Here is a 12,696-nt window from a genome sequence, read left to right on the forward strand (position 1 = left end):
ATTTTGTGTCTCAGTCTAAGGTAGAGGAGTAGAGTTTATTCCAGAATGGTAAAAGAAGATGTTGGCGACATCCCACTTGAAACCAAATCAGAGATAGTGACATCCGCTGAATCAAAAGCAAACGAGGAGTGGAAACTACTTTCATTTGATGCCTTAACTGCGGTGGTGTATTGCCATACCTTGGTAAAAGGGAGTAAGGGAAAGTGATCTGACTGACCTGCAAGCACCTGAGATTTCTGTGACATTCCATGCTGCCCCTCACAAAAATCAAGAACTTGCCAAATGAGACAAGATGTCCACCCAAGAAGAATAATCAGAGTCACTCAAGTAGAACACAAGAGGAAAGACCCTCAGACTACAGTAAGTGAAGCAAAACCTTGAGCTCTGTCTTCTGACAGGGAGTGGACAAGCTATCCGATGGGACTTTTGAAGGTCTGCCTTTCATCAAGAATGGAATTTCCATTCCAGCATGGTACAAAAAGCTGGTTTGTATTTCAGTAACTCACCAAAAATTGTCAGAAAATTCTTCCCAAAAAATCCATTTTGAAGACAACTGCCAATGGCTTTCTGTCACACTGATGTGAAAGCACACCTTAAAGCCTCCTGCTGCATCGCAGGTGCAGGCAACTCACCACCCTGGTCAAACTCCTGCTAGCTAAAGAAACAAAGTAACCGCATCTGGAAAATGTGCTTAACACTGACATCACTGTAAACAGCCTTTATTGCAGCACACTTGGATGTAACAGCTTAGCTGCCCCAGGGAGCTACACACGTGCCTTGCTGTTTCACAAATCAAAGTGGGTTAGCAGCTCCACGTGGCTTGTAACAGGGATCCATACCTGTACAAAAGCTCTGCCTTCTGTTGCTCTGGGGTAGGAAAGACATTGCTGAGCAAATTCCTCACCGATTCCCCACAGCAACCCATCTTTGCAACATACACTTTAATTAGCTGCTGCATCTTTCTAAAGAGAAAGACAGGAAAAGTCTGGAGAGTGACGTCCTTCGTGGCATTAGAGTTCATAGTCATCTGGATGGTAGAGCTCACTCATGAGGCGGTAGATGTAGGACGGCGCGTTACCCCCGATGTTGGAAATGAAGAGAGTGATGAGCTCTGGAGGGACGTAGTCAAACACTGGGCAGTGAACATTGATCTTCGCCAGGATCTCCCCTGTAAAGTGAACAGCAGCCGTATCAGACAAAGCAACTCAAAGTACATTTAGCCTTCTGCACGTCTCCCTGAGCCCCTGAAGAAACTGGCTATGCACATGCTACCCTGAAGTCAGTACTGGAACATCCCGAGTACTTTCCAGCTTCCTCACTGATGTCACTGAATTACAGGTGTACAGCAATCTTGGATGAATGGCAGCACGCTCTTTTGGCAGTTTTTACGAATAAAAACCCCAGATCCCCTCTGATGTAGATTTACTAATTGCCAAAAGACTTGCCAGTATGTAATTACAATGCAAGAATCCTGATGCTGACGAAGTTATTTAAAGAAAAGCTCAGAAGGCCAAAACCAAAACCCTGTGCCAAACCTGGTATCTTCATTTCAAAAGTCTTTGTCACATAGGAACAGGGCTTTGAAAGAGACTTTGCTATCTGAAAATGGGGAGCTGCCGCCTTTCTAAAGATGGTGCTTGTGTGGGCAGCCCATTGCAGAGATACCGGGTTTCAACAAGTGGATCACGTAACGAAGTTTCAAGAAGTTAATGTGAGCTGTAGGAAGGAAAGGAAGCTGCCCTCAGTGTGGGCATCTGCTTTGTCCCACAGGAAACTGCCACCTGCCTGGCACCATTATCACAATCCTATAATAAAACACTGACTATTTCAGAGCAGAAGCAAGAGTGCAAAGATAGTGCTCAAAGGAAATCCTTTTTCTGTACTTTCTATTACAGAAAGTGACATATAAAATAGAATGGTTCCCAGCACTTTTTTTTTTTTTTTTTTGCTTAAGACAAAAGGAAAGGATTTTCTGTCTAGGGTTACAGGACAGTCTTGTGTTTAAATTTTAACATGAGCTATTACAAAAATTTAAAAATTATAGCCTGAACCAGCTTGACCAGCCTGTATAAAGAAAAACCAGTACCTTCTGTGAATGGCAGCACTTCCTGTGGTGACACAAACTTGTGGAATGAATCTTCTTCGTTAGGGAACTGAATGAGAAAGAGTACAGGAAGGTCAGGGAAAAAAAAAAAAAAAAAAGACTGCCTCATTATCCTAGTGCAAACAGATCTTGGGTGCTGGAAGGAACAAAAGCAGAGGAAGAAAACTTGCCAGGTGACACTACATCTGTTTAACAGTGCTTGTGCCTAGAACCTCTGTAACATCTACAGGCAAAAGGGTTTTTCTCAGAGCTTTTAGAGCCCTCTGTGACCTGGCTGCCCTTCTGGAAAGCCAAGGGAACTGGAGCAGAGAAGGGACTCCCTCAGTATGCAACTTCATCTGACAATACTGAAGAAGTACTAAATGTAACAGTGTAGAGCATCTCCATCTACCTCCTCTGTCAGTACACAGGGCCTTTCAACACTGAAGATATAAACTGAAATCTGCTGTGGCTGAAGAAAACTAAGTATGGTGATGTCAGTCTCTAGCAGGCAGTGGTCTACACCTTTATACCCCAATGCACTGCTTAGCTCATGTGGCAGAGGAGGGTGATTCAAGGAGATCCTGAGTTGTGCCACATTTGGGTGAGGATCTCCTATCTGAAGTAAGTGCTAGACAGGGGAGGTGGCTCATTTACCAACCTCACCTTGGGACAGATGGTGCTCTCCACCCTAACCTCCCAGAAGCAGAAAATCACCCCTCATCTCTGTGTTGAGCAGGTGCAGTCCTGAAGAGCTGCTGTACTTGCCTGCGGTGAAAGCTTGAACATGGGGGCGCACACGATGAGCGGCGTGGAGTGGTGTTTAGCTGCCAGAGCCAGAGTGTGAGTCCCACTCACAGCAATCAGGGCGCCATTGGCCAGGATTGTCTTTGTACCAATGATGACCTTAAAAGGCAAATCAGCATTAGAAAGCATGTCCCATGGCAAACTGGAGAAGGAACGCTCCTGGCTCAGACCCTGCCAGATGAGCTGGAGGAGTTTGTCAGAACAGCCACCCAGCCAAAGGCTCTAGTTGTAGGACAGCTGGATGCCTGATCTGTTTCATCTGGCACTGGCTCTGCATTGAAATGCTCCTCTCTAACAAGAGCGTGACTCCAGCATGATGAGGCCAGCTGGTGAGGCCAGCCCAGACCACTTCAGAGGACAAATGTATGTCCTACCGCAGGGAACACCAAGCAGAAACTGGGCCGTATACCCTGTTGTTCTACAAGCCTGCAAAGTAAGTTTTGTACAAGTAACTTGACTGCCAGCTGCAACAATTCCCGTGCTGTAAAATGGGAATAATGTAAAGCAGCTTAAAAAATATAGATAAGTAGTGCTGTGGCTAGATTTTATTACAAGTAACTTTTTTTTTTTTTTGGTTTGGGGTGCCAAGTCTTCATCTCTATAAAAGGACAGAACAGGTCTGTTCAAAAAGACACACCTTGGTGATTCCCTTCACCACCCATCTTGTGTTCCTCCCCTCTGGAAATGCTGCTTTTTGCTCCATCTTCTTTGAAAACTGAGGCTAATCCTTTGAGGCTGTCCTGGCTTGGTTTCTTGTAACTGTTTTGCCTGTTGGCCACTAAGGCAGAAAAACCCCATCACTGTTATCATACTGACTTGGGGTTCCACGCTGGATCTCCACCCCAGCTGTAAATAGGGGCTATTACAATTTTGAGTCTTCAGTGAAGAAACACTTCCACCGCTGCTGCGACCTGCAGCTGGTTTGCGAGGCCTAAGCACCCAACCTGCCATGAACTCCCTCCTCCAGTGGAGCCTCCTTACCTTATTGACTCGAGACATGACAGCAAAAATAGCTGCATCACTCATGACAGTAGTTTCAATATTCTCTTTAGATAGTCGGACAGCCATTTCATGACCCTAAAAAGAGGGAGAATCCAGTTGGTCCCCAGGGACATAGCTCCCACAGTGTAGTTACAGGTATTAGCACTCAATTCTTGTCTGAACTGCAAAAATACTGAGCGATGGAGCATAAATACAGCCTGCCAGCTGAAGGACACAGGGCAGGATAACGAGCTGTCTTCAATCTCTCAACTGCAGAGGAACTTCCATAACATTCATCTTGCCTCCAGGGACAAAAGTTCAGTAAGCGAGCACGCGCGGGACGCGGCAGCGCCTGGAGAAGGCAGCCAGCCTGGGCCTCACCTGGCAGAACGGCGCACACTCCGCCACGATGACCTGGAACTTCCGCTTGCGGGCAGCTTCCTTCAGGAAGGCCTCAACAGTGCGCGAGTAGCCGATGGTCATGATCACCTCATTGGAGTGGATGTGCTCCAGCGCCTGCATAGCAATGTTATCAGTGGTGCCCTCTGTAACAGAAGGAAGCTGTGGGTGGAAAAGCAGCCGGGAAAAGCAACACTCCCCAGCAGACCAAGAGCACAGGCCAATTACCCCCATACTGTTCCCTCCACACTGTTCCACCCATCTCTCTCTAAGCCAAAGAGGACTTAGTCCAAGTCCTGGGAGCAGGACTAAATCCTTGCTGTTTTCTTTCCACCTAAGAGGAGGGGGAAGCATCAGTCCTACCCCATAAGAAGCTCTACTCATGGGACAGTTCAGACCCATCCGTACCTAGCTCTATTAGCAGCTCGTTAATAGCTTCAATAACGTTAGCTCTGAGGGGAGGATAAGGGGTGCTGAAATCCTCACTCAGCCCTCCAGAAGTCAGGAGTTTGTGCAGAGATTCTTGCTGGTCGCTTTCCTCACTGCGCCCATGAAGCCTGCGGAGAGAAGCAGCCCTTCAGCCTTGGGAGAGGGCGCGGGGCACGGCCAGGCTGAGTACCATCCCGACAGCGCAGCACGCCTGCGTGTGAACAGAGAGGAAGGAAAACCACACGCAGGAGGCACGCCGTGCCACACCAAAGAGCGTCCCTAGCCATCTCTGGCAGAGACACCCAACGGTCTGCCAGCAGGAGCCTTCCTAATTCATGTGCAAACGCTGCAGCCCACAGATGAGGCACGGGCTACTGCTCCAGTGGGATGGACCCTCCTGGGAATGCAAGGAGAGAACAGCCCGAGGTCTGGGCACAGACTGTTCTCACACACCCACAACACATATGCCAAGCAGAGTTTCACTGGAGGAAATGTCACCAGCTATGCTGAAAACAACAGGTTTCCTTTGACATTAAACTCGCTGAATCCCTCTACAGGAGAGGTGGGAAAAGGGGATGACAGAAGCTAAGGGGGTCTCTTGGAAGCAGCAGAACACACTGTGTGGGAGGGCTGTTCTGGGCTCCTAGGAGGGGTACAGGCAGCGAGAGAAGGGCGCTTCACCTGCCATACTCTTCCCGAATGACCTTCAGCACTCGCCGCACCATGTTGCCCACAGTTGTCTCCGAGGGCTGGGCTGCTGTCATCCTCTGGCCCTCCGTCCGGATCAGGTCCATGAGCTCCCCTGAAAGACCGGAGGGCCTTGGTTATCGCTGCCCAGCGCGAACCCACCCGAGCGTCAGACCAACGCACCCACCCCGCAGCATCCCCGCGGGCAGGGGCCGGCGCCGGCACGATAACGAGCACCGAGACGTGCGCAGAAGCCCGCTCGCAGAGCGGTCCGTCCTGCGGGGATCTCTGTAGCATGAACCGCTTGGTCATAACGCAGACTCGAAACTTACGGAGGATCGTAAGCAGCGAGTTTAGTGAAAGAGGAATCCACCCGCTGCCGGAAGGGTCACTGCCGGACCGACGCCACCGAGGAACGGGCGCGGCTGACGCGGGGCGGACTCCGGACGCACCGACAACCACAGCAGACCGTAAAGGGCTGACGTGCGGCGGGACAAGCACTGGGAACCCAGCTCCACCGGCTGCTGCTAGCGGGGCTCCCAGCTCCCCCGGGCCACAGCGCCAGCGGCACTGCCCCGGGCCTGGCCCCGCTGCCCCAGGCCCGCTGCTCCCCCCCGCAGCCGAGGGCCGTGACCGGAGTGCCGGGCCCTGCAGCAGCGCGGCCCGCTGGCCTTGAAGCGCCCCCGCCACTGCCCTCCCACAGCTGCCCCCCGCCGCCGCCTTGCTCCCGCCGCCGCCCGGCCCTCACCGGCCCGGCTCCATCGCCCGTGCGCGATGATCTTCCGCAGCAGCGACAGCGTCTGCCGCGCCGTGTCCTCGGAGCGCTGCCGCTCCCCGCCGCCCCGCAGCCGCGCCACGAAGGCCTCGATCTGCTCCGACAGCTCCGAGCCGCGCTCGGCAGCGCCCGGCATGGCGGCGGCAGCGCTCGGACCGGCTGGGCACCGCGGCCGCACGCACCGCTTCCGCTTCCGCCGTCCCGCTTCCTCATTGGCGGAGGCTGCCAAAGTGCTCCCACCCTCCGCCGGCGGCGCAGCCAATGAGAAGTGCGGCCGGCGGGCGGGCTGCGGCTCGCAGGGGCTGGCGGGGGCAGCGCGCGGCGGCGACGGGGCTCTCCCGTCGCCCGGGACGCTGTCCGCCGCGCGGGGGATTGTGGGGCGGCGTCGGGCCGGGCCCGCAGGGAAGGGGCGCGGCGGTGACCGGGCCTCACTGTGGGCCTCGGGGCCGGGGGGCGAGCTCTGGTGGGGGTGCGGAGGTGCTGGCCGGGTCCCTTGGGCCGGCACGGGCGAAGCAGCGAGTTTTCCTCCGCCCGGGGAAGCGACTGGCCTGCACAGCCGCCGTTGACGCCTCGGTGGAGGGGAAGGCCGCGGGCCGGCGTCAGGAAAGGCCTGTGCTGCAGGGCCGGAGGGAGGGAGCCGGGTCTGTGCCGAGCAGCAGGGAGAGCCCATGTGCAGGGATTTACTTTGGACTGTGCGGTGTTCTAGGTGGAAAGAGCCAAAGCAAATGGGGTGGGAGAGGCGCAGTTCCTGGCAGGCCAATTGTTCTTGCTGGCAGAGCCAGAACTGGCCCTGGATAAGGCAGGAATGTAGCTCCTTTGTGTCCAGTTCCTGGAGCTCTGTGTCCAGGGAACAGGCAGGAGCCATGCAATAATTCTTATTGCGGCACTGTTTTACTCTGTGGCTCTGCTCTGTGTCCTGTTTTAGATTAGGAAATCAAAGCAAACTGGTTTATGCTGGAAGCTTTCAGCGGGTGCTTCCTGCAGGGCCTTGGGTGCTCGTCGCGTCTTTGCTGTGCTCCTCTGACTCTCTTAGAACTCGCCCTGCAGCCAGCTGCCATCCAGGGACTGTTGGGTCCCCAGCAAGACACCAACAACTGGCGCACTGGGTCTCAAGGATGTATTGCAGGTGATTTGTCACCCAAAGCCTGGGCTGGACTGAGAGTGCTTCCACACCTCTCTCCTCCTGCCACTTCCCCAGGTGCCCCTGTGTGCCTGGAAGCCAGATTTCCTCCCAGCCTGGGGAATGAAGCTCACTGCATCCTTCAAACGCCTGGCGAAAGGCCACATGTCTGGGTTTGCCTGAGTGTGCTTGGGGGAGCCTGCTGCCCTGGCTGGAAGTCAGAGTTTCCCTTCTCGATGAGCTTGTCTTGTCCTTTGCCCCTGGAGAGAGTCAGCAGAGGGTAACAGGGTTTGCCCTGCTGTCAGCTCGGCTGTGCTGGGCTGTGCTGTGCTGACAGGGCACGTCCTTGTTCCCTGCTGCCTTCTCTCCCCCTTCTCATCAGCTTTAGGGGTCTGATTTCTTCCATCCTGCATGAATTGGAGGTCCCCTGGACTAAGGCCCGCCTGGCTCTGCGTTTGCACAGGGTAATGCAGTTCCCCCTTTTGCCCCTCTGCGCAGCTAGGTCGCAGGGGAGGGCTCCCCGCGGCCATCGGCTGCCTGTGTGCCCACGCGTCGCTGGGTGACAGCTGCCCTGGCATGCAGGGGACCGCTCCCACGCGTGCACCCTGGGACTGGGGCATGCAGTGAATTGACACTCCCCCCCCCCAAAATAAGAATCATTGCTTTGGAGCTTTCCTTTGTTTGTTTACTTATCTCGCTAGTAAACAGAGCAGCTCTTGGAGATTAGGCAGGAGGGAGAAGAGGAAGGGAAACCGGACTCTGAGGTTATGACCTCCTTGTGGATGCTGGGCTGTTTACATTCCCTGCTCCAGTCCCAGTAACTATTGCGGGACAGTTTCTTCTCAGTGCCTTGCCAGGCTGCAGAAGTTTTTCCCAGCTTGTGCTGTTCCTGCCCTGTTCCCTACAGCGCTTTCTACCGGGCACTGGTGGCACAGATGGCCAAAGACGGCCAGCAGTCTGGTGTCCCTTGAGAGGCAGAGTCCTGTGCTTGGTCTGCTGCCTTATATTCCATGAATGAAAGCCTCTGAATGGGGATTTCAGGAGCTATTAGCCCCCTGTAGCTGAGCTGAGCCAGAACCTGTGGCTCCCTGGAGACCTGAAGGGCAAACACCAGGCTCTGGCTGCTAAGAGAGACTGTGGCTACAAGACATTTGGTTGTCATTAGCCAGCAGCTGCTGCTGGGACCCAATGAGTTAGGCAAGGAGTGCCCAGGAGGACTGAAAAGGAGGGAGTGGAGAAGAGGAGTTGGCAGCGAGGGCAGCGCAGGGAGTGGGGGGCACATGAGAAGGCAGCTGTAGAGATGCATCTTGGTGTGCTTGGCTAAAATCTCACTGCCTTACTGGCTGTGCTGGCCGAGGCAATGTGTGTGTGTGGGGGGGTGTGTGCATCTCTGGGCAGCTGGAAGGAGACTCACCTGGTGGTCCACAGCTGCTGGGTGTTATGGAGCGGGACCCCCATATCCTGCTGTGACCACAGGCAGCTGCCTCCTGCACAACACAGCACACCCTCCTTCCCTTCCCTCCCTCAGTGTATCCAGCTCCCCTGGGGCAGAGTTGGCCACTGCGGCTTCCCAGCTGGTGCGTGAGCAAGCGAGGAGGCTGACATGACTGCAGACGCTGCTGCTGCTGTGGGCAAAAGAGCTGAGCGGGGGATGAGCTGGCCAGCCGAGCAAGGCAGCAAGTTTTCTGGACCTGCAGAGGAGCTGAAGTCTGGCTCACCGCCTCGGAGAGCTGCCAGCCTGCCCTGGATGTGTCCTGCTCTGGACTGTCAGGGATGGCTGCTGGAGACAGTGCTTCCCCTCCACCCAGTGAATTCTGCATCCCTGGGGGCTGACTGTCATCCCCCAAGAGCTTGTGTGAGGGAGGAGAAGGCAGGACAGAGGCTGGGTAGAGCCTGAGAGCGCTGGAACATCGTGTGCTGGGAGGCTGTTTGGATAAGAAACTCTCGGTGGATAAGTGGGCTGGATGAAATGCCAGGGAGGGGAATTGGAGTTTGCTGAACTCTAGTAATTGGACTCGTCCGCAACACGCGGGTAAGCAAAGTGAGCTGCTCGTGCTCCGCGCAGGCGAAGGGAAGGGGCCAGCAGGTCGGAGCCAGCAGAGCCACGGCCCAGCAGGAACAACAGGGCAGGCTATCGGCGCAGCACGGACTGTGACGACTGGATAGGTGACACAGGAAGAAGCAGTGTAGAGTCATCTTTGGGTGCCTCAGCCACTCGCTGAGCACGGGTGACTGAGTTAAGGATGGCACGGTGCACGGGAGTGGGGGGAACAGGAAGCACAGTCTAAGGAGAAAGATGCACCAAAGGTGTCTTTGGTGTGACGTGACTGCTAAAGTCCATGCTCAAAGGCCTGAGACAAAAATGGAGGGGATGACTCAAGTCCGAAGCTCTTACAGCCACAGATGTGGAGTCAGAGCTGTAAGGAGCAGGAGTAAGTCTGCTGAAGGGCTGAGGGAGCCCAAACCAGTGTTTTCTCCATGCTACAGGGGAGAAAGTAGGTCACTGAGTAAGTGAAGGGGATGGAAATGATGGACTGAACTGAGTGCTGAATGCACGTTTAAAACTTGAGCTTCCAGGGAAAGAAGACAAAAAACCCAAACAAACGGCTGGTGATCAAAAGCAGGTATGTGAATAGCTGGAAAACTCAGCTCTGTGGGTGTGGAGGCACACGCACGCGTTGCCTGAGTCATCGGCAGTTTTAGCATGCTTGAAATTCACGGCTGACGCTGCAGGTAGCAGGGCACGTGTTCTGCTGGTCTTGGCTGATGACCCTGGTAACAACTGTCCCCTAAACTGGTCATCTGTGGGAAGGCATGGGCAGACGAGGAGAAACAGGCAGGGCTTGCCATGGGGAATAACAGGATGGATTCAGCGCCTCAGGTTGGCAAAGGATTTGATGCAGCTCCTTGCTCGGCGGCCCGTGTGTTACGTGCGCCTGTCTCTGCCTGGAAAATGACTGCTGGCTTATCCTCACGTCAGCGCAGCACCTGTGGGCAGGCTGAACCCGTAGCCAGGCCTGTGCGGTACCGATGCAGCCTGCAATCCCTACGGGAAACAAGTAGGCGGTTCTGAATCCGGCCCAGGGACCGTCTCCCCTGCCAGCAAGTTTGCCATTCACACCCCCCTCCTTTTAGTAGCCTTAAAAATAGAGACCAAGGCTGGGAAGCGGGAGAGTTTTTCCAGGGCTCGTTGTGGAAGCAGCCCAGGCTGGGCTGCCCCTCACCCTTCCCAACCCCTGGGAGAGGCATGGGAAGCTGGTGTCCAAATGCCTCCCCTGGATGTGGAGCCTCACTCGTCGACTCGTTCATCTGTGGCAGTTCCCCAGGTCTCCTCTCGGGATGCAGGCAGCTGGAGGCAGTCGGTTCAAAGGCCAGGCTGGTCAGGAAGAGCTGAGGGAAGTGTGGGAAGTTTCTGCATGTCATGTAGGAAAACAAGCCCCAGCGAAGGATGAGGGAGCGCGGTGCAGGGCTGGGCGGGAGGTGCCGGCCCCGGCATCATTAACGGTGTGCCGGGCCTTCATACCCGGAAAAGATGTTGGCTTTGCTCAGTGCCACCAAAGGCACAAGTGGCTCAGAAAGCTCGGTGGCACCGCGCAGGTGTTGGCCGTGGCTCTGTCCCCACTCAGAGGGCACGCGGCAGGCTGGCTGGGCCAGGGAGGAGGTGATGCCGGGGGCCCATCCCTCCAGGCTGGCTTCAGAGAAGCCTCCGAGCAAACCTGGCGTGGCTGCAGGAAGCCAGGCCCTTGGGGTGAGACAAAGCACAGCCTGGCCGCTTTGTGGTCACCGAGGGGTCCGTGACACCAGCAGTCTGGGCTGCTTCCTGGTCACCGGCCAGCTCCTCGCAGTTCCTCTGCTCAAGCGCTCCCGGCGCTGCAGCTGGCCCGGGGCTCTCTTTGCTCATTGTCTGCTGCGGGTGATGGCAGCTATTCAGCGGCTGCCAGGTTTCAGGGAAAGGGAGAGATGAGCCACTCCTCTGCCCACGTTCTGGGAAAGCCTCCGGGACGAAGCCCTGCCGATGCACACGTTCACTCCTCGACAGGGCGAGCGTGCTTCAGGGCCTGCATCCCCCCTCCACCCGCATCCCACATCCACTGCCTTATCAGCAGGCGTGATGCTGGGGAGCAGAGCTTGGAAGCAGCCTGGGCTGCTGTCCTGTCCTGCACAATAGCGGAGCCTGCTGCTCCCCGTCTCCTCGCCTGTTTGCCTTCCAAAGCCAGGCAGAGTCTCGCCATCACTATTATTTTGCTTTGTGTCAATATTATGACAGCTAAAAGCAGGAGAACTGCATCCACATGATAAGCAGCCAGAAGCTCTAGGCTGGGTGTGGATAGGGTTGGAGTTTGGCAGGGAAGAAGAGTGCCTGGCAGCCCCTGCCCGCCGGCTGGCTGGGCTGGGAGAGCTGGGAGGCGAGGGGTAGTGGCGGAGCAGTGGGCAATTTGTGCCTGTGTGCCTCTCCTCTCTGTTCAATGCTCGCTGTGCTCTTCCCAGGGGAGATGAAACATGATAGATGTGCAGAATATGCTTAGTTCTCTGGTGGAAAAGTAACCTCCATCTCTTTCCTGGGGAGAGGGGCTGCTTCACTCCTGCTGTCCTGTCCCTCCTGGGGCTGCCATGGGCCATCCCTCCCACCCCGTGCGTGCCTGGGGGGTCACACACATGCTACTGCACCAGTCTGTCGCGGTCGCAGCCTGTTTGGGCTTTCCCAAGCACAGCGCAGCTGCTCGAGAGAAATTCCCACAGGCTTTCTGGGTTTGGGGGGCTCTGCTCCCACCTAGGGCTTCAGGAGAGGAGCTCAGGCAGTGAGCTGTGCCATGGGTGCTGCATCTCTGCTTCCTGCTCCAGTCTCTTGGCGCCTCGTTTGCAAGGGGCTGTTGTTTTGGCGCAGTGACTGCCTGCCTGTGGAGGCTGCTGACGAAACGCTTACCTGTAGGCACCCACGTATGCTTGGGGCTGCGGTTCAGCTCTCCAGTGCCTCGCCCTGCTCCAGAGCTATGCTCTCCTGCAAACACCCATGGCCTGGCCAGTCCCTGCTGCATGGGGCTGCCCGGCCAGCCGGCCACCAAGCACTGCCCAGCGGTGTGTGCTCTCTGTCACCTCCCCACTGGGCACAGCTGACTGATGGCTGGGCTGGGAGATGGCTGGTCATCCTTAAACCTCCTATCTGCTGCCAGCATTGCTTTGCCACATGCCCACAGCTTTGCCCTGGTGGCAAGGGTCCCCTGCCCCGGGCTCAGCCTTGGCACTAAACTAGGCCTGTACTGAAAAACGAAGCATTAGGCTGAGCAGCATAGGGTCTGCCAGCTGCCAACCTGTCTCTGGAGCACTGGCTGGCTGAGGGCCACGGCTTCCCAGGGCTTGGGACTTGGGGTTATGGGGATCTCCTCCTCGGTGGCATCGTCGCTGCCCCATAGGGGA

At 55.7% G+C, this 12,696-nt stretch overlaps 1 protein-coding gene across 1 annotated transcript; it reads right to left on the bottom strand.

The window, feature by feature from the left end:
- Positions 1-703: 703 nt before the first annotated feature.
- Positions 704-6,297, bottom strand: EIF2B2 (eukaryotic translation initiation factor 2B subunit beta). The gene is made up of 8 exons (XM_086462547.1): positions 6,135-6,297; positions 5,381-5,501; positions 4,679-4,827; positions 4,253-4,416; positions 3,872-3,967; positions 2,852-2,989; positions 2,087-2,153; positions 704-1,168 (listed from the first exon to the last, which is right to left on the bottom strand). Exons 1-8 carry the CDS (start codon positions 6,295-6,297, stop codon positions 1,011-1,013), a joined length of 1,056 nt encoding a protein of 351 aa, XP_086318673.1. The 3' UTR covers positions 704-1,010.
- Between the last annotated feature and the right edge of the window lie 6,399 nt (positions 6,298-12,696).

This window comes from Leptosomus discolor, chromosome 3, assembly GCF_034619465.1.
Source record: "Leptosomus discolor isolate bLepDis1 chromosome 3, bLepDis1.hap2, whole genome shotgun sequence".
Lineage (NCBI taxonomy): Eukaryota > Metazoa > Chordata > Aves > Leptosomiformes > Leptosomidae > Leptosomus > Leptosomus discolor.

Bases quoted from the DNA above. Each gene is read 5' to 3' on its own strand.
- EIF2B2 (XM_086462547.1), bottom strand. From the start codon at position 6,297: ATGCCGGGCGCTGCCGAGCGCGGCTCGGAGCTGTCGGAGCAGATCGAG. The intron at 5,502-6,134 runs GTGAGGGCCGGG...CCGGTCTTTCAG, and splicing joins CGGGCGATGGAGCCGGGCCG to GGGAGCTCATGGACCTGATC. The intron at 2,154-2,851 runs GCAAGTACAGCA...TTTCTCATTCAG, and splicing joins TGTTCAAGCTTTCACCGCAG to TTCCCTAACGAAGAAGATTC.